At 36.8% G+C, this 20166-nt stretch overlaps 2 protein-coding genes across 4 annotated transcripts; one reads left to right on the top strand and one right to left on the bottom strand.

The window, feature by feature from the left end:
- Positions 1–59: 59 nt before the first annotated feature.
- Positions 60–5767, bottom strand: LOC137385977 (cilia- and flagella-associated protein 95-like). 2 transcript variants are annotated; one of them, XM_068072612.1, is made up of 5 exons: positions 5630–5767; positions 3889–4003; positions 2182–2309; positions 1157–1301; positions 60–538 (listed from the first exon to the last, which is right to left on the bottom strand). In XM_068072612.1, exons 1-5 carry the CDS (start codon positions 5719–5721, stop codon positions 347–349), a joined length of 672 nt encoding a protein of 223 aa, XP_067928713.1. In that variant the 5' UTR covers positions 5722–5767; the 3' UTR covers positions 60–346. The 2 variants fall into 2 exon arrangements, with proteins under 2 accessions (XP_067928713.1, XP_067928714.1); XM_068072613.1 differs by having other exon boundaries at positions 3898–4003.
- A 1329-nt stretch (positions 5768–7096) lies between these two features.
- Positions 7097–17689, top strand: LOC137385976 (prosaposin-like). 2 transcript variants are annotated; one of them, XM_068072610.1, is made up of 15 exons: positions 7097–7173; positions 8470–8536; positions 10588–10727; positions 10908–10991; positions 11815–11880; positions 12317–12457; positions 13228–13323; positions 14204–14446; positions 14668–14820; positions 15095–15154; positions 15821–15985; positions 16290–16467; positions 16710–16849; positions 17076–17156; positions 17335–17689. In XM_068072610.1, exons 1-15 carry the CDS (start codon positions 7171–7173, stop codon positions 17419–17421), a joined length of 1704 nt encoding a protein of 567 aa, XP_067928711.1. In that variant the 5' UTR covers positions 7097–7170; the 3' UTR covers positions 17422–17689. The 2 variants fall into 2 exon arrangements, with proteins under 2 accessions (XP_067928711.1, XP_067928712.1); XM_068072611.1 differs by lacking the exon at positions 7097–7173 and having other exon boundaries at positions 8380–8536.
- Positions 17690–20166: the final 2477 nt, after the last annotated feature.

Raw genomic sequence — 20166 nt, 5'->3', positions numbered from 1 at the left:
TATGTAGACATATAGACATATATATAGACATATATGTAGACATATAGACATATATATAGACATATATATAAACATTGCCAGCTGCCATATTTATGTAATTAGACAAGTATATTTAATGTTTTAACGCTGTTCATGCATATTAAATTAAATTTGAGAATTAAAATGATGAACAGATTCCAATACATCTGTTTGAAACCTCAATTCCGGTGGGCAAAGTTTTATGCGCAACTTCCGAGACTGAAAGGCATAAAACTTACTAAAAAGGAAAAAATCTAAAAGTTAAATCGCTGATAAGCAAAAGCTCCAGCAAGTTTCAAATTGGTCTTTATAAACTTCGAGAGGTGATCTAGCTTGATTTTGGTATCAATAGATCGCGGGTTGATTTAGTCTGGGAAAGTTTGTTCATGCTGTTAGCGTATACTCCGCTCTCGTCTTGCCAGGTGTTCCTACCGGGCCGTCTGTAGTCTACGGTGTCGGTAAACTGAGAGTGGCATTTCTTATTGGCCAAAGTACGAGACGCATCATTGTCGCACTCCACCTGTCAAAACAAAGAAGTATGAGAGAATTAAAAACCAACAACTGATTGTAGTTACTGTTTTCAATTCTTTACCCATATAACATAGCCAGCGTTTTTACAATAATATGTTCTAACATATGTGCACCGAGGAAGAATATATACCGAAATCAATGCACATGCTCTGTTGAGAGGGCAGCTACGTGTACATGCATGCAGCTACTGTCATAATTTAAATATTTTGTGAGTCCCAATGCTTGTTTCAGACAACAAAGGTCATCAGTATGATGCCACATTCTAGTCAGCCAAACAGCAAACTTGACATATTTTGAACTATCGAATCAGAGTTTCATCTCAAACTGATTCAAATTCTAAGCAATACTCAACCCCTCAGTTGGTTATTACAAACAAGTAGGTTGGGGGAACTTCCTTCACAACTTGCTGCAGGGATTGCCCAAGAAAGTAATAAAAAATGTACTTCCAGGTTTAAGAAGGCACCCGTGTTGGCTCCATCGTACATGTGATTAGTGAAGACTGATGATAACTTGTATAAGTTTTTCATTATCTAAGACTTTAACCAAATCATACATTAAATAATCCTAAAGATGTTATTAAAGTATACGGCTCAAACAAAACACTTACACTTGGGTCATCCTCCTCAGCTGGAACATACGGGTAGGGAACTTGAAAGTCATGTATGTAAGTTGTCCTTCCTCTAAATCTGTCATGGTCAGAGTGATGGTGAGGCAATGTCGAACCAAAGCCTTTCTCAGGCTTCCCTGTATCTCTAACAGAAATACACAAACTGATTAAGGTCATTTCTTGTTGTGTAAAAAAGCACAATAAATACCGTGAGAAGACAACTTACACGAACGTGCTGGGTAATACAAAACTACTGTACTAGTGAAACCGATTAGGAGTGACTTTAAGAATAATGAATGACTTGTACATAAACACCCTCATATAAGGATAGCCTAAAAATAATAAACTACAGCTAAAATCATATCCAGCATAGACCATAAAAGGAATGTCACTGTTCACCTGTGGATATCCAAACTTGTAAGTGATCTTGGTAAACTAGAGAGATGGTGGTGCATATTAGGGTACTGCGAGAAATAAAGTTATCTACGCCGATCTCAGAGCCCAAATCTATACATATAAGGGTCTGCGAGGTTGTACGATGCCTGCTTTACTTACATTGTCAGCTAGCTACTGACATAGCAAGGAGTTGTCCTCTCAGTCAAAATCAAATATGCGCTGCGTATAAAATAAAAGTGAGCTTGCGAAAATATGTAAAAAGAAAGAACTAATTTTGATAACAGCCAGTAGTAACAGCAGAACTAGCATAAAAATGTATGATTGCTTATTATTATAATAAACCATTTTAGATTGCAGACCTGCAGTAGCTTACTAAGACATGATCCATAATAGCTGGTCTGCGTTGTTATGAAGCTGGTTACAATAGCTGTTGTTTTTATAAATTCCATATACATTCATACACGCTGTTTTATCAAAAGAATCATGTTTTTTGATGAGCGAGTCAAATGATTTATGTACATGTACTTTAAAGTATATCATAACTGATTGTAAACTCAAACTTCAGGTGAACACCTATAAATGAGGTAAAGTGATATTAGCGAAAGCTAGAGTTGAAACTAAAAACCAACCTGTTATCAAGAGACAAATGATGAAAGGTACCAGTGTTCACCATCCCTTTCCTGTACTCCTTTTCCGACCAATCATCAGCAAGCTTGTGCTGGTCGCAATGATCCTGATATGTGGTCTTGGGAAAACCCTGAAATTAGTGAAATAAGATGCTGCGGAAGAAGGCAAAATAGCAGGATGTGTTTACTTAATGTATAGTAATAAAGTTTACTTTGATAAACTTTATTACTATACTATATCGGACTTCAATTGCAGTATACGGTAGGTAGTCTGTCACCAGCCACTGAACAGTACTGTCGCTATGTTCTACGGTTTACAGCCCCTTTACAGCTTGTACAATATTACATTTTGTGAACTCATGGATTACTGGTAATTATTTCCCCTTGCATTAGCTAATGCTTATTTATACAAATTAGATGTGTGAATCTGTGAAGTAATCACAGATCACCGTGAACCACTGATTACTATTTCTTAACTAGCAATAGCTGCTGCTATGACCGACTAGTGTTTAGCCTTAATCTGAAACAGACCTATAACTATTAGACTAGTTATTACTTATAGCCTTCTGCTTCTGACTCGCAATCAGATTGAACCTGGAGTTTTCATCCCCTGCTCTACCAGGTTCAGTTACTGGAAACATCCAGAGAGTTTTCCTCAACTTTTGATTATTACAAAACTTCGTTAAATAAAATATCAAAAATGTCATAGGCATGCCATATGATGTGTACAACTCATGTAAGCATACCACATAGGGTGTACATCTCTTGTAGGCATACCACATGAGGTGTACATCTCTTGTAGGCATACCAAATAGGGTGTACATCTCTTGTAGGCATACCACATGGGATGTACATCTCTTGTAGGCATACCAAATGGGGTGCACACCTCATGTAGGAATGTCATATAATGTGTACATGTCATATAGTTATGCAAATCTTATGATACCATTTACACTGCAGCCCCTGCTATGCTAATTCATTGAATTACAAACATATCACATATAATAAGATCTTGAGACACACACATCACATGATACAACAGTTCTCTTGTGCTTTCCAGACAGTTGACATACATTCCCAAACCGATAGACACCAATATTGAGGTCCTTCTTAGGCTTCTCTGTGTAGGCGAGGACAACTCGAAACAAGTCATAGCAAATATCATACCTAACAGTCATCAGTGATGGAATAGTTTGTTGTCTTACAATAGAAAAACGGAAATGTGCTGGTAAACTAGAAATAAATGAGAATATGTCTCAACCGAAAGCAAAGTGATTTTCTTGAAGTGAATTGTGTAAACATTTTATAGATTCGCAACATTTTAAGATAGATAGTAGAGAAATGTGTGTCGCGTGAAGCTTCAGTCAGAAAGAACTCTCACACTTACCACTTGTGACTGAAAGAACAGAAAAGAACATTTTGTTAGAAGAATAGCACCCTAGCTGTTATTGTCAACTGTCTGGCAGATTCTAGTCAAAAGACATTCTAAGGTCAACCAAACTGATCAAAAGTGATTTCCCCAGCTTGCAGTTCTCACCGCACTAGTTTAAAATTTCATGAATGTAGAGGCAAGGAGAGGTAAAGTTTTCGTTGAACAGAGAAAAGCAAATGAAATCTTTGTAGAACTGATAAGAGCCTTGGTGTCTCAGCTGCGAGGTGGCAGGCTAAGATAACTCTAAAAATCTAAACTTGGAGCCAGTAGCCAGCAACAGTACTTACGCCATCTGTGATGCTAGCTAAACGGTCATAGGTGGCTCTTTTGAGATTGCGCACTGGTGCAGTACTTATTTCATAATCTTTTGGCTCTGATTCTCTCGCTTGATGCCTTTAGAAATAGTAATGATACTATTACTTGCAGCACAAAAAAGGTGCAAATATAGCGATGCATAGATAACATGAAGTAGTATTACCTAGAAGTTGAACAGGCATGTTCCACATAGCTAAAATGATTGATGTACTTTTCAATCATATATTGCTAAAATTTATTTATGGTGCTTCTATTGACATGCCTGCTGTGATAACAAATATGTCAGTCTGTAATAAACATCATCAACGTAAAGTCTCCATAATAAACAGAAGCTAGTGAAACCACTCAACTCTGAAATATTACTGCTGAGAGCAAACAACTCTACAAAGCTCTTTACTATTATCACTTTGTGATAATTGTAAAGGCAAACTAACTAAAATAGTGACGTAGTTCCAGCACCTTTACTTGCCGGTGTTGAAAATGTTTATGTTGATGTATAAAAAAAACTTATATTGAATAACCATACTACAATACAACTGAAATTTATGCCTCGCTTCCGTCTTTTTCTTATTTCTCCATCAATAACAAACTTCAACCAGTTTACAAATTCATTCCATCTAAACATCATGTAATCATGTTATGATACGCTTTAAACTATACTCTGCTTAGCATTCTAGTTTGATACAGAATGTAGTGCGCGTACCGATTATTCAAGACTAGTTGCTACCTTTTCCTAATGAGAAAGAAGCTAACTTGTTGATGCTAAAAATATTACTCTTAAAACCGAGACCCTGATTGAATTTTTGTAACAAGTTGGTGTCATAAAGCAAGTTGGTGTCATAAAGCAAGTTGGTGTCATAAAGCAAGTTGGTGTCATAAAGCAATTTTTAGTATTTAATAAATCTCCTCATCTATCCGAGAGGTTTCGTAAAACAGTGCTTTTGATAATTTCTTAATATTTAAACAGTTATTATAAAACTTTACTTCACGACACATAAATATGATCAGATTCGTGTTCTAATAGCAATTGGTTGAAATACGCACACTTCAGCAAGCATGCTAACTACATGAACGCATGTTGAAAGCATTTCCATGTCAGCGTGAAAAACTGCTAAGCTAAGAATGTGTCAATGTTGTAAGCATTGCCATGACAGCGTGGGAAACATGGAAAACTGACCAGCTTTCAAACAAAGCTTACAAACTGGCAAGCTCACGCTGCTGCAAACAGCGTAGCAAACACAACCAGGACAATTACAATACCGGTGAAAATATCAAGCATAAGAGTCATTTAGTCATTATAGTTGATGAGATGAGAATATCTGGGACATTAACAAGCATGGTATATGTATGACCACATGATAATCAATTATAATTATTGTTGATTGTCATCACTACATATGAAGGAGAGTGTCATGTCATGTTGACTTAAGTTTGTATTCGTCTTTAACATCTACAGAAATACGCCTAGATTTGTAGATAGTCTGTCCAAGGAAAGTATAGTTTGAGGTACACAAAGTAAATTTTGAAGCAATCACCTACTTTGTTCCATTCAATTAATGCAGCTCAGTATATACATGTATGTATTAGTTTGCATAATATAATAACTGTTTCTTAATTGCTTTGCTAATACAACTTCTAATAAAAATTATGAACATACGGTATATTATGTACATATATCAGCATTGCCAATAAATATGAATGTACCAGTTCGAGTTTAGAACCACTCTTGAATAGTTCATATGATCACCCCTCATGGTAAGAGTTCCTGGTCGTTCGCGGAAGTCGGGGTAAGCCATTTTTTGTCTAGGAGCAAAAAAGCAAAGAAATTATACGCAATTTCGCGGAAAATGCGATGCCCTCTGCACGTCTTGCACAAACTGATGAATTTTATTGCGCTACACAACCGCCTAAATGTAAATATAAGATGACTACAAAATAATTTAGTTAGAATTAAATTTAAATTTTACCTAAAACGTAAAACTTTAAAAATAAACATTTTATAATTTTATTTTTAAAATTAACCTATAACTACTGTATAAATATTTATGCGTATTAATATTTTCGTTGCGCCGCAACCGTAGTCGGACTGTATTTTGTTTATAGAAAGTTTCCCTTTAATTAAATGACCGATAAACCATTGGATATTCCTAATGCTAAGATGGATAACTCTATGGCAAAAAACAGTCGTTGCCACGCCGACTATCATTTTGCAGTGTCGTATAGAGACGTATCAGTGTCCCTATACGACGGACGAGTATAACTGGAGTGGCTCAGAACCTGGTCACTTGACGGGGAAATTTTCTGTTTTTGTCACATGTCTTGCACATGCCCAGTTGCATTTAATAATGTATCATGATTAATATTAAACACTTGCCACAATGCTATATTCTATCACAGCAATATTGCAATAACCCACTAATAATAACCCAATACTGTTAAGAAATACCTATAAGATAAGATATTACGCAAAAATGTGCATAAATAGTTGCAGAATCTTGCATAAGATTATTGTACACAGAGAGGTATTTGGAAAATGTCTAAAAAAATAGAGAAATGTATAAACAAATAAATCTCGAAAAAATTGGTAAGATTTGGCATAAGATATTAAATATTAGACAAAAACAGAATACTCCCCGTCACGTGACCAGGTTCTGAGCTACTCCAGTTATACTCGTTCCTATAGAGACACTGCGTTGAAGCCATGTAGAAATCCTATTTTCTTACGTCGATACACCGACTCACGGATAATAATATGCTTTATGAAAACTACTAAGGTGTTTTTTCATAATTGAAGGCTTTGAAAACATTTTTTTCAATTTAATTTATAAAATAAATGTATTTTATATCACTGCTTGGACTACAACAGGCCTTGAAAACAAACAATTATTTGAAGAAAAGTCTTAACATTATTTTACGCGTGTATTCCATATAATTATTATATAACCAATGTTTAGCGCTCATACATCTATATCCGATAGGAACATTAACGAAGGTCAAAAAGGCGACCTAAAGAAATTATCACATGATCCGCAGACTCGCCTGACGTATAAAGCCTGCAATCATGAAGTACAAGCGTATGATCTCATCAAAACCCTTGCATATCTTTAAAATTTCTAAATCACAAGCTAATCAAACCCGTACCGCTCTTCATGTTATGTTATGACTTCATTGGTACTTCATTTTGGAGAAGTACGTCGAGATCGTAGGCTGTACTGTGCAATCTGTTCATTGTTTTGAAGACTTTTATGGTAGTAGTCTTACATGTAACATTCAACGGTGCAAAATCTAGTATATCTAAACACTATTATCATACTCAACCTATCGCTAAATGCATTACTGGCATGCTATAGCTTTATCTTAACATATACTGTAACGTTACACAAATTAAGCGATTTAGTTAGTAACAAAGACATTTGTAGTTTCAAGACGAGCGAGTTTTTTCTATTGGTATGTAGTATTGTGGTAAGTAGTATGCGACTGTGCAAAATTTGTTGTCTAGTGTACAGACCTGCCAACCCAAGAGTGGGGCAATGCGTGAGATTTGGTTTTGGGGCAATTGATGTATCTATGATAGTATATATAAAATTATGGAAATTGGGGCAAAAATCTCACGCATTTCTCACGCATTTTCAGTTTTTCTTTGGGGTGATTGCGTGAGTCTCACGCCCAATGCGTGAGAGTTGGCAGGTATGCTAGTGTAGATCCTTGACATGTTTTGTATATTGGTTTCGCTTGCATGTATTTGTTGTTTTTTAAACGCTTTTTGCTAACTTAAATCAGCATCATCAAGAGCACCTTTTGCCGTATGTGGTTTAAGTGTCTTAGTTTGGTTGTATTTTAGCACACCTAGTTTTAATCACAACTTCGACACTCTAAAAATATTGCACAAATAATAATTACACTTTTGCGTAGATGGAAGACGACGACTTTGTGTTGTTTTTAAAGTCGAACGGTTCGTTTGTTCAAACTTCCTCTTTCAGTCAGGGCTTTTTCTGCACATCAAAAATTTCTACTGGCTTCTATTTTGTGTGATAGTTAAGTGGTTCTTATAGAAGACATAGTGCTCTTTTATACCTTTTTATACACTGCTAGTGAGTTAATGACAAATGTGAATACTTTTTCATTCATTTTATCTCCTCAGTTGCGCACAACAAAGGAGCCAGTTTAATTTGACCATACAGTTTAATCCGTCATAAACTTCCTTGTTGAACTAAATGTTATGGCTCTGGCTGTATCTCAATGTTAATATATTTGGAAAGAAATGATAGCAAACAGATGCTTAGTGATATTGATGTTCATTTCTAATAACCATTGCCAGGCATTGCTGACTAATACTAGTGGTCTGGCAGCTTTACTCATTCAAGTCTATATATACTAGCCAACATTATTGTACAAGAGTGACTCTCTTAGATGTAGGATTTATGCCAGCTGAGATGCATCTATTGACCCAAATAATAACCCTAATTACAATAGCATATACCACTTGGGATTCATGAGTCACCTCATATTTTTTAAGTTAATCATCATCATATGTATGTTTGCAGTTTCGCTCAGGCGTGATGATGAAGGTGACGTTGATGGTGATAGCAGCACTTGCAGCGCAAGCTTACGGTAAGTTACAATTCAATGTCAGACTGATTCTTCCACGTTCAGGTCTTATGGTGGCAGCATAGCACACATGGGATCCCCTTCGTCCTATGCAATCATCACATGTTGTTTATCTCTGAGTTGCATCGGTGGTTAATTATGCTTTGATAGAGTGAATCAACAAGGCAGTAGTGCAGATCATGTGGTGTTTTTCATTGGCTTGAGAGCTCATAACAGCTGCAGTACAATTATGTAGACTTATTTGATTCATGCTTTTCTCGCACTCACTTATATAACAAGCTTTTTAGTTATTTATAAAAATGTTATTGCTATGACTAGCTGGTTAAATAGTTGTAACACGTTTGATAGCTGTAATACATAACTTTAATAATAACCAGGTTGGACTGTCAGTGACTCTTTATCTTTATTTACTATCATAAATCCATTGAGCATCTTGTATGTAACTTTGGAACACGCACCGAGCTGAAAATTTGCCCTTACTAACAAACATTCTACGAAAAGCATTTTATTAAAAACGTTATGCAATAAAACTTGATGAAAATTCTAGAAAAGTTTTTATGTTATCTGGATTAAGGGGGCGACAATAAAGCTCTGCATGTTTTTGAAAAGACAAACAATGGCAACAGAAGTGCTAGCGTTATATATGTGATATAAATGTGTAATTTACTGTATATCTGTTGTTGACTCATATGACCTCCTTGTCGGGCATGTCATGGGTTGGAGTTGAGACCAACCTTTGTACAGTCTTGTGCTCTTCCTTCATATCAGCCGGTCATGCTAACATTTCTCTCAAGGTTGTATCTGTGTTATCAGAGTCGCTGCGCATTCAATCAATGATACCCTGTGAATTGTTCTAACTCTCATATCTCTATGTTTATCTAGATGTATCGTAAGTCACGCTATTACTATTTGCACAGGTATGGAGATAGTCATGCTATCTCTATTCATCAAATGTGTGGAAAGGCATGTTATCTACATTTATCTTGATCTATTGATAGTTATGTCATCTCTATTTATCTAGATATGTATAAGGTTGTATTAATTATCTCTATATATCTACATAGATATATAACACAACCATTTCTAGAAGGTTGTGTTATAACACAACCTTCTACATATCTATCTATATATATATTTCTCAAAGTCCGTGTGTCTGTTCATCGGAAATCCGGCTATAGATCTTAAAATCTTGAAATAAACATTATGTACCGACGAGGATTTGATCTCGCACCAAGCCATTCACAGGTCTTACGTCTAGCCCGCTGGACTATGGAAGTTGAAGTTGCTGGCAAACCAATATAAGGCATTATATCAGAGCTATACCTAACTGCTTTACGTATGACGCGGGTCATAGCATAACGTTATGAGAAACTGTTCGCTCACATTATTAAACTGCCTAATGGCCCTAATAGCAAAACTCTCTTTACTTTTCATTGTTTATAAGACAAAAAACTTTTCCCACGATATGTAGTTTGAAAGTTAGAATGGCAAATGGTTTTATATGTTAAATACAAATCAATTTTCTGTTCAAATACTCTTCAATTACACGGGCAACGCCGGGTGGCACAGCTAGTGTAGATATAAATTTCTATATATATCTAGATATGTAGAAAGCCATAATATCTGTTTGTGCCATTATTTCAAAGCCCCCTTCTAAATGACGATGTTGAAGTTATGCAAATTACAAACTACAGTTTACAACCTTAAGTCCTTTTATATTTGCTCTTGGAAGGGATCAGAGGACAGAGGTGTGCGTGTTGAAGTATCCGAGAGCTACTGGCAATCTCACAATGATGTATCATTAGTAGTGCTCATTTATGTTGTTCTAATGAATTTAGATAATCCTTGCTCAAAAGAATTAGGTATTGCCTCCTCAATTAGAAAGAATTGCTCGCCACTTCTTTTTAGGATGTAACTTCCCTTTTTAAAACTACAACGGGTTGACATGATCAGTAAATCGGCGTGTTTGTAAGTTGGCATAAATGATTGCAACTTGGGTCTGTGCATGTAGGCTATTCCTTTCCTCCACACACACATGGTTATTGGTATATCAGGGTTTGGGCTGAGACGATTCGGTTCAGAGAAATGCACATACGGGCCAGCCTACTGGTGCGATAGCCTTGACAATGCTAAAGAGTGCTCTGCCACGAGCCATTGCATCCGCACAACATGGGCCACGGCCAAGCCGGGTAATGTAAGTTCTTATCAAGTAGTTCCTCCTTCATGCAACTTTCAACATTCAACATGTATTCATTTGTTTATCGTAGCTGCTTCCTTGTCTAATGTTGAGAGAAAATGAGGACATTTAAAGAATGAGTTGACACGTAAGAAAGAAGGATGTTGGGTTGAGATTTATGCCTTTATATTATTACAGGGTTGGATGGACAGCTCAGCTTGTACTTTCTGCAAGGATATGGTTGCTGATTTGCATAAGTTTGTTGCAAACAACGACACAAAGGTATGTTGTGACATACGGGTAGTCTGTGACACATGACTAGCTTGTGACACATGACTAGGCTGTGACACAAATATGGGTTATGACTAGCTTTTTAAAAGCATAAAATTGATAAATTTTTGATAATAGATCATTTTGAGTAAGTAATTTTCAGGAGTTGATCACCTGGCAATAATAAAGGAGTGACTAAAGTGACTGACTCAGTCAATAAGAATGACTAAGGGGGCGTGTGAAGTGTAATTGAATTAGATGCAAGAAAGTACTTTCAGATACCCTCTGCTAAAGGGGTAAGCAAGTGGTGTGCATTTGATGTGTTTGGGCTATAATCGCGTACCCTCACAATCCTATAATTATGAGTTCTGCTTTGGTTGGCGTGTATGAGGGCACGAGATAAGAGAGTTGGGTCCTGTCGAGAGTTGATAGGTGCGCGCTTGATGATGCATCATGGAAACTGTAGCGTTAGATCTTTATAAATGTTGTAATGTTTTTAGGCGACGATAACCGGATCATCAGATGCTTACTTTTTAGCCGACACGTTGAGTTTATGCTATTATGTTTCGTTGGATTTGTTTGCGGATCATAGAGAGTAAGTTACTGTGTAGGTTGCATATTACTGAAAGCGGCGTGGAGGAGGTAACTTCAGGCTTATAGGCAGGCGTAGGATTAAATGAATGTTTTTTGAACACCCCTTTTCACGAGTAGTCTTTAGGTATTTTGTGGTGAATACGCTTAGGCAATTGGAAGGCAACTATAGTATGCGCAATCGATCGGAATAGGTGTGACTAGACTGTAGCCGGTTGTTGATTTGTGCTTGTTATATCTGTAGGAAACAATACTGAAGTACCTCGAGGAAGCCTGCTCTTACATGCCTGATGAGTTCTCACACACTGAGGTAAAGTCTGACTAAGCACACACCTGTTTTTCTTTGTCACCATCATGTGATTAATTCAATACACAATATATACTATCAGTTCAGTCTGTACCTTTCTCGCATATGCTAACGATACAGTACGATACATGTCAACCGCTGCTTCCTCTTTTATGATATCACACAAGTTTTCGTCTATCGGTTTGCAGCAAATACCAAAATAAGGTTAGATTCTAACAGAAATATTTTTGAGATTCCGCAGCAGATTTATAAAGTTTTAATGAGTCATTCAACGTTAGCAATAAGAAATTTTCAAACTGTCAGCCTGGAGTTATCTCGAGCTCCTTTGCATCCAGTACAATAGTATTCCTGTTCAGATTCTACCTTGACCTCTAGTCTATCTTGTATCTTTTACCGCATAGCTAGTAATGGTGGCCTTTGCTATGTTTTCTGTTGTTAGTGTGACAAGATTGGTACCCATTACCTTGATCAAGTCTTGGCTATGATTGAGGCAGCCATTGACCCTGATACGATTTGTAGTCTTATTGGTATATGTAACTCGGAGACTAGCCAAGATCTGCCTGTGAGAGCCCCAAACCAGGTATTTATCACTACATACAGCACACATACATACTATCACATTGTGTGTGATAGTATGTATGTGTACTGTATGTGCAGTTGTTTTGTTATAGAGCCATCCTTCATATCAAGTTTGAATTTAACTGAAGAGATATGTTTGAACAAGGCTATATCATAACAGCAGAGCTGCTTGTATTTCGTTGAGTCGTTGAGACATTTGTCGTGAAACTGTCTAAATAAATTGTAGAGTGAGTTCTTATGTATGAAATACCAACAATTATATCTTTATGTACATTTGTATGTACAGTACTATGTAGGTGATATTACCATAGTGTTGTTGTTTCATAAAGCTGTAATAATGTGCTATGCTCTGTATCATGTTATGTGATACTCTGCATTATATTATGTGTTACTCTGTGTTATGTGATACTCTGTATTATGTTATGAGATACTCTGTATCATTTTACGTGATACTCTGTATTATGTTATGTGATACTATGTATTATGTATTTTGACTCTGTATTATGTTGTACTCTGTATTATGTTATGTGATACTCTGTATTATGTTGTACTCTGTATTATGTTATGTGATACTCTGTATTATGTTATGTGATACTCTGTATTATGTTATGTGATACTCTGTATTATATTATGTGATACTATGTATTATATTATGTGATACTATGTATTATGTTATGGATATGTTATGTGATATGCTATGTGGCCTTTATCTCCTAGCCAGTAGCCTTAGACACCTTAATTCTGTGAACTTAACTGCTACCTCTTACACAGTTTGTCTCCACGTCATCTTCTGATGGAGCTCTATGTGATGTCTGCACAGAAGTGGAGTCGTATGTGAAGGGTGAAGTTGACAGCAAGGCCAACCAGGTTAGTCTCTTTTCTAGGACTGGTTAGTTGTGCTTCGGCACCTGAATATACGAACTCTCAATTCTGTGGCACCAGACAACGGTTCAATAATCAGACAACGGTTCAATAATCAGACAGCGGGCAATAATCGGACAGCGGTTTAATAATCGGACAGCGGTTCAATGATCAGACAGCGGTTCAATAATCAGATAGCGGTTCAAAAATCGGACAGCGGGTAATAATCAGACAGCGGTTCAATAACCGGACAGCGGTTCAATAATCGGACATCGGTTCAATAATCGGACAGCGGTTCAATAATCGGACAGCGGTTCAATAATCGGACAGCGGTTCAATAATCGGACAGCGGTTCAATAATCGGACAGCGGTTCAATAATCAGACAACGGAACAATAATCAGACCGCCGTTCAATAATCAGACCGCCGTTCAATAATCGGACAGCCGTTAAATAACCGGACAGCCGTTCAATAATCGGACAGCCGTTCAATAATCGGACAGCCGTTCAATAATTGGACAGCCGTTCAATAATCGGACAGTGGTTTTGTAACAGTCCCAGTAGTCAACTACTGCTCTTGCTTTCTATTAATTTCACTCTGCATTGAATTACAATACGAATGATATTTTCTAGAAATAGCTAAGGTACAGCTTTGTTTTATCATTCTGTTTCTCGTTGATTAAGTGCTAGCTGACGCTAGCTGAGAATCAGGCGGAATGTTAATAGATGAGGAACCAATGAGAGGAGCCTGTATTTACAGCCTGTCAAAACAATTCATCAATTCTTCTTGTCAGCATAAACTAGTTTTGTGATAATGGATAACAGAGGCCGGTTTAGCTATGAGGAACTCTTGGAAACTACAATCGGTATACCCACTATGTTTTATAGGATGCCGTGAAGACCTTCCTGAACACCCAGTGTCAGAGGCTCGGACAGGATCTCGCCCCCGAGTGTGAACAGTTGGCTGACATGATCATGGAGGCCCTTATTAACTTTGTTGATAATAGCCTGAATAAACAGCTATGTGAGCTGATGCATATGTGTACTTCCTCTACCGATGTCTTAGCTTCAGTCAAGGCAGCCTTCCTTTCGAGTCTCACTGAAACGCACCTCAAGGCGCATGTCACCGGGGTTAGTCATCGAATTTCATTTGTTCTTTCCTTGTGATGCTAGGTAAGTGTATTAGTCATCAAGGCATACGCAATAAGAAATTATGCTCGATGTAAGCCTAAAGCTGTGATGGAGCCACTGTTAGACAGCTCATAGTTGTCTGCGCTTCTTCACACACATGGCGTGAAAGGCTTGAACAGGAATGAGTACCAAATCTCCTCTATAGTCGTTTCTGTTGACAGATTGCTTCAAGGATCAGGGCGGATGAGTGCACCATCTGTGAAGAGGTGTTCAACTACCTCCATCTTTTCATAAATAATAATGAAACTGAGGCTGAGGTGGAGTCTCTGCTTGAGAATGATATCTGCAGCCAATTTGGAGAGCTTTCTAGTGAGGTTCGTATCCAAGTCTTTAAGAGTTCCTTCCATTATATTTTCTCTTTAAAAAGCTTATTTGAGCAGACATCTATATCTTTGAGAAAAGTCAAGGTGTAAGCATGGCGGTTATAAAACATGGTTTGACATATTGAAGCCGTTGCCTGTTTGCTTGATATGTGTAATATCTGCTTGGCTGAGGCTCATTTTATTTTGTCTCGTTAATTCTTTAGTTGTTACTATTTGTTGTTGGTCCGCACAGGCAATCATAATGTTTCAAGTTTTGTTGTTTCAGTGCAAGGAGCTAGTAGAGGAATATTTCCCACAGATTTGGAAAGAGCTAATGAGTGTCTTGGTGAGTCTCAACACCATTTTTTACAAGTGTCCAGTTGTGAAAAACTGCACTTTCAACAGTTCCAATCATTTGCTTCCCATCTATACACAGTCCTTCAACAGTTCCAATCATTTGCTTCCCATCTATACACAGTCCTTCAACAGTTCCAATCATTTGCTTCCCATCTATACACAGTCCTTCAACAGTTCCAATCATTTGCTTCCCATCTATACACAGTCCTTCAACAGTTCCAATCATTTGCTTCCCATCTATACACAGTCCTTCAACAGTTCCAATCATTTGCTTCCCATCTATACACAGTCCTTCAACAGTTCCAACCATTTTTTACTGTCTATACTCACTCCTTCAACACATTTCTCTAACATTACTCCTATGTGTTAGTTATAACTCCCTCAACTCCAGTTATGACTCCTCTGTACCAAATATTAGTTCATCAACTCATGTTATCAGTTTTTTAGTCTCAGTGGTTAGTTACTTTATACACCTGATTTGTGGTTAAGCTCCACTTACTAGTTTTTTAGCATTCGTAAACAAACAACAGAAGTTATCGAGACAACCTATTGTAATTATCAACGAACATATGCACACAAAATGGCAAGAACGTCATGTATGTATTTTTGAGCTTCCACAAATACACTTTTTGTAGTTTCAGCTTCATTTTTATAGGATCCAAAGACCATTTGCGCTGACCTCGGTCTCTGCACGTCTTCCCCTAGTGAGGTTATCTCAAGTGAGCCTACTCCCATTGGAGGTGACATTCCGGTTGTTTGTGTACTTTGTGAGTACGTCATGGAGAAGCTGGTGGATGAGCTTGTTACAAATGCTACGGAGGTAAGCAACAGTAGGAGTGTTGGTCAGAGTGTGTATACTAATAATTACAGAGATAATAATAGTTTAATGTTAGTATTTGTAGTAGTAACATTAGTAATGGTAATAGTAATATTAGTAGTAGTACAAATGGTAGTAGTAATATTAGTAGTAGTACAAGTGGTAGTATTAATATTAGTGGTAGTATTAATATTAGTTATGTATTCTAGATTGTTCCATGTTGGTTACATAGAGACATTGTAGTGGTTGTAACTTATGAAGTTGGCTGAGAGCATACAGACGCACAGATTCATGTTGCGTTTTATAGGCTGACATAGAGGAAGCGCTGAGCAAGGTCTGTAGCCTGCTGCCCTCGAGCATTCGAGATGAGTGTGACAAGTTTGTGGAGAAGTATACAGCTGAAATAGTCAACCTCCTTACTCATGATGTTAGCCCGAAGCAGATCTGCGCCCTCCTCAGCCTTTGTGCAACCCCCAAGCCTCAATGTACGCTTCTATATTGGTTTGTTTCTGTATCTCAGCAAGAAAATATTATTAAAGGGCACTTTTATGTTTATGTTACTGCAACAAGGTTTTTTTTCAAAAATCCACAAGTTTGAAAGGTTTGGTTGAGGTATAGCTAGGCTGTTTGAACAACCTAACGCTGCCTGCAATTCATATTAATGTTTCTTTGGTGGAACAGTGAGAAGCACACAATGTTTGATGTATAAAATGGTTTTGTTGAATAGTGAGAAGCACACAATGTTTGATGTGTGAAATGGCTTTGGCATATGTTAAGACTGATCTTGAGAAGAATGCCACCCAGCAGCAGGTTTTTGCACTTCTTGACAAACTCTGTGCCGAACTCCCATCTGATCTTGCACCCCAGGTTCGTTCTTTGGCTAGTCGTTATTCAGTCATACGGTCGTGTCTAGCTTTGATTTAGGTTGTAGTACAGCATTCAACAAGAATTATCTTATTGCATATATTTGTCACACTAATATATAATATAAATTTCATCTTATAATGTATGGTTGGGTTTGTATAATACTACAACTATATTGCAAACCATTAAACAACTATACCTGTCATAATCTGGAATCTGGTTTTCCTAGTGTGAAGGCATGGTACAGCAGTTTGGGCCAAACATAATGAAGATCCTGTCGGATGATATAAATGCTCAGCAACTCTGTACGGTAAGTAGCCCAATCGTTTTTAGCTGAATGTTAATTGGTAAGTTTATGATTTCATTAGAAAGTTGATGATTCCTTGTAAGAACATTATGTGCCAAGGACATAGACATTCCTGGTTGATACTGTATACCTTACGGTCATTGTGCTTGAGCATATGTACTTTCATTCACACATCTTGTAGGATATTGGTATGTGCACCAGTGCGCAGAAGGGCAAAGCTGATGGCCTCGTACATCTCTACAATTCCCGTGTACAGTTGAATGTGTAGCAGGGCATGACCTGCAGTCAGTATTTCTGACCTCACCAAGCTGCTCTGCCTCATCTAATGCAATGACAGTTTAATTTTTAATATATCCTGAATACTTAAAACATAATTCCATTTTATATTTGTGAATCCTATTACGTTTGACCATCCTGTCTGATATGAAATTATGATCTTTCTGTTTTCTATTTATCAGTCCTAAAGTGTTAGCTAAATAGTCCCGTGATGCAAGTTTCTCTATTTCAATTTTGAATAAAAGTCTGTTTGTAATGTGCTAGATTTATTTGTAAAACACTCGAGTATTTTGCATAAAGCAAATTAATGCTGACTTCTAGCTCCAGCTTCTCTGTTTAGCTGAGAGGCGGATTTCAAGATATCTAGTTGTAGAGGTTATTTTCTTTGCATGCTAAAACAAAGCTGGTATATAGCCGGGCTCTTCGAATGGTTTGCAAACCTGTTCAATGACTGAATACTGCTACATCCAGATTGTGTGAAGCTGTAGTCTATTTATATTCCCCAGACGGGAGTACATGGTTTGGGTCACACAAAAATATCGATGATTTTATAAATGTGTTTATATTATATAAAACAAACATTTACCATTAAATGTGTTTATATGAAACTAAACTAGCGAGATAACACTAAGGAGCTTTTCGTTTGCTATCTTTGATCATTTTTTGTTTCATAAATGGTGTCCTCAGCATGGCATTGGCTGTCTTTACTGATTCCAGGTACATGGGGGAATCTTTTTTGCTGTTAGATAGAATAGAAGGGGTATAGAATGATTCAGACCTGTCAGCATTGCAGTTGGAATGGTAGGTGTTCAGCTTTTGCTTCCTTAGATTGATTAACTCCTCAGGGTTTGTTCTACAATTTCAGTATAACTGTATTCTGATATTTATGCATACTGAAGATGAAAAACATGCCTACATTAGATTTGAATGGTCAACAGCAATGTGGAGTACAGCAAGGCACTACTACCTTATAATTGTACATTGTAGAGCAAGGTCAGGTCCTGGTCCACTAAAATCCTATTTCATAGAGCATAACACTTTCATATATTTATCTTTTATCTATATATATATTTCTCAAAGTATGTCTGTGTATATGTCGTATGTCTGTCTGCATTCCGGCTATAGCTATTATTAGAATAACTGCAGCTGGACAACAATGCTGACACAATGTCATGGTTTACCGTCATTAGAAGCCTAGCAGCTTACTGCAATTTTCCATTGGCAATGTGCCAGGCTAACAGCTTGAAAGTTGCAGTTGTTTGACAAAGTTTTAAAACCTTTACATTTGTTTCCATTTTTCTCTTAATTTATTCAAACTACACAAAACACTTTTCTCATGACATGTAGTTTGAAAGTTAGAATAGTAAATGTTGTTATATGTTAAATACAAATCAATTTTCTGTCCAGACTTTTTTATTACCCGTGCAACGCCGGGTAGCACAGCTAGTTTAACTATAATAATGAACACTTGAACTATACAATAGTTACAGTGCTCTTGCTCTACATAATAAGATAGTGCACATTTGGCAAGAGTAATTATAGACTCAATAGTTACTGTAGTAGGAATAATTAAACATGCTCTAGGAGTTTTCCTTTCCCACTGATTATAGCACAAGCATATATTTGAAAGGAGCACCGTATACAATATAAAGGATGACTGATGAGCAACGTAGTTACTGTGTGAACTGATTGTTGTGAGAGATGATCCTAGAAGTTAAATAATATGTTATAATCATGAAACCAAAACTTATAAGTAGCCATAAGTAACTTATAAGTTCACCATTTCAAGATACAACCTGGAGTAGAAAAATTTGCTCTATTCTATCTCTGCATCGGCTGGGTTACATTACATAAACTGATATTACCCTTGGTATTTGATATTGGCTCTTTGTAGTCTCCTCAATTCTCTGCTTGTCACGTTCAGAAATTGCTTTCTCTGATTACCGTATCGCTTGTTGGTACCTGCAGTGACAACACCTACTCGCAGTTAAATTCACGACAATTTTTAAACTGTTTAATATTTTTGCTTGTAAATATTGCCATACAAATACTGCAATAATGTTTCTTTTCAACTACAAAGAGTTTGTTCTGTAAAAGCTGTGTAAAAGCTGTTCGAACCTGTGTGTGTGCTTGTTAGCGCATGAGGTAACTTGGTAACTCTTTCTTTCACTTTTTCATTTCTATCAGCCAGCGCCTGGTGGTAACGCATCTTTTCTTGTGAGAATCTATACAATTCATGTTGCAACTAAAATACAAACGATTAGGTGCGTAACTGACGTGTTAGACAAATGGTATACTCACATGGTTACAGATGAATCAGAATAATGCTAGGATGTTATATATAACTTAGACCAAACAATTCATGTTTAGGTAGTACAATAAATATTTTTACTTTTATGCATATTTTTAAATTAAGTTTCTCAAGAAATAATATTCAAGTTAAATTGTTCTATAAACTTCAATTGAACAGCTGAAAATGCGTAAACTTTTAATAATACTAATAAATGTTGACTTGCTATAAATAAATCACAACTATTTTCTTATTGGCAGACCTTTTGGTTGCAATCTTCAGCGCATCAAGGGGCATCTGCATCGCAGTTGACAGGTGATAGCAAACTAGACTAACTACATGTATGCTCTGAGCCAAGTAAATCAACTGAACACATTTTAAACTAAACACATCTTATCGCAAGCGATCAGCGTATGAGAGTCCATACTCCATACAGCCTCACACAGA

Source organism: Watersipora subatra, chromosome 1 (genome assembly GCF_963576615.1).
Source record: "Watersipora subatra chromosome 1, tzWatSuba1.1, whole genome shotgun sequence".
Lineage (NCBI taxonomy): Eukaryota > Metazoa > Bryozoa > Gymnolaemata > Cheilostomatida > Watersiporidae > Watersipora > Watersipora subatra.
This window is presented reverse-complemented; position numbering and strand designations above follow the sequence as displayed.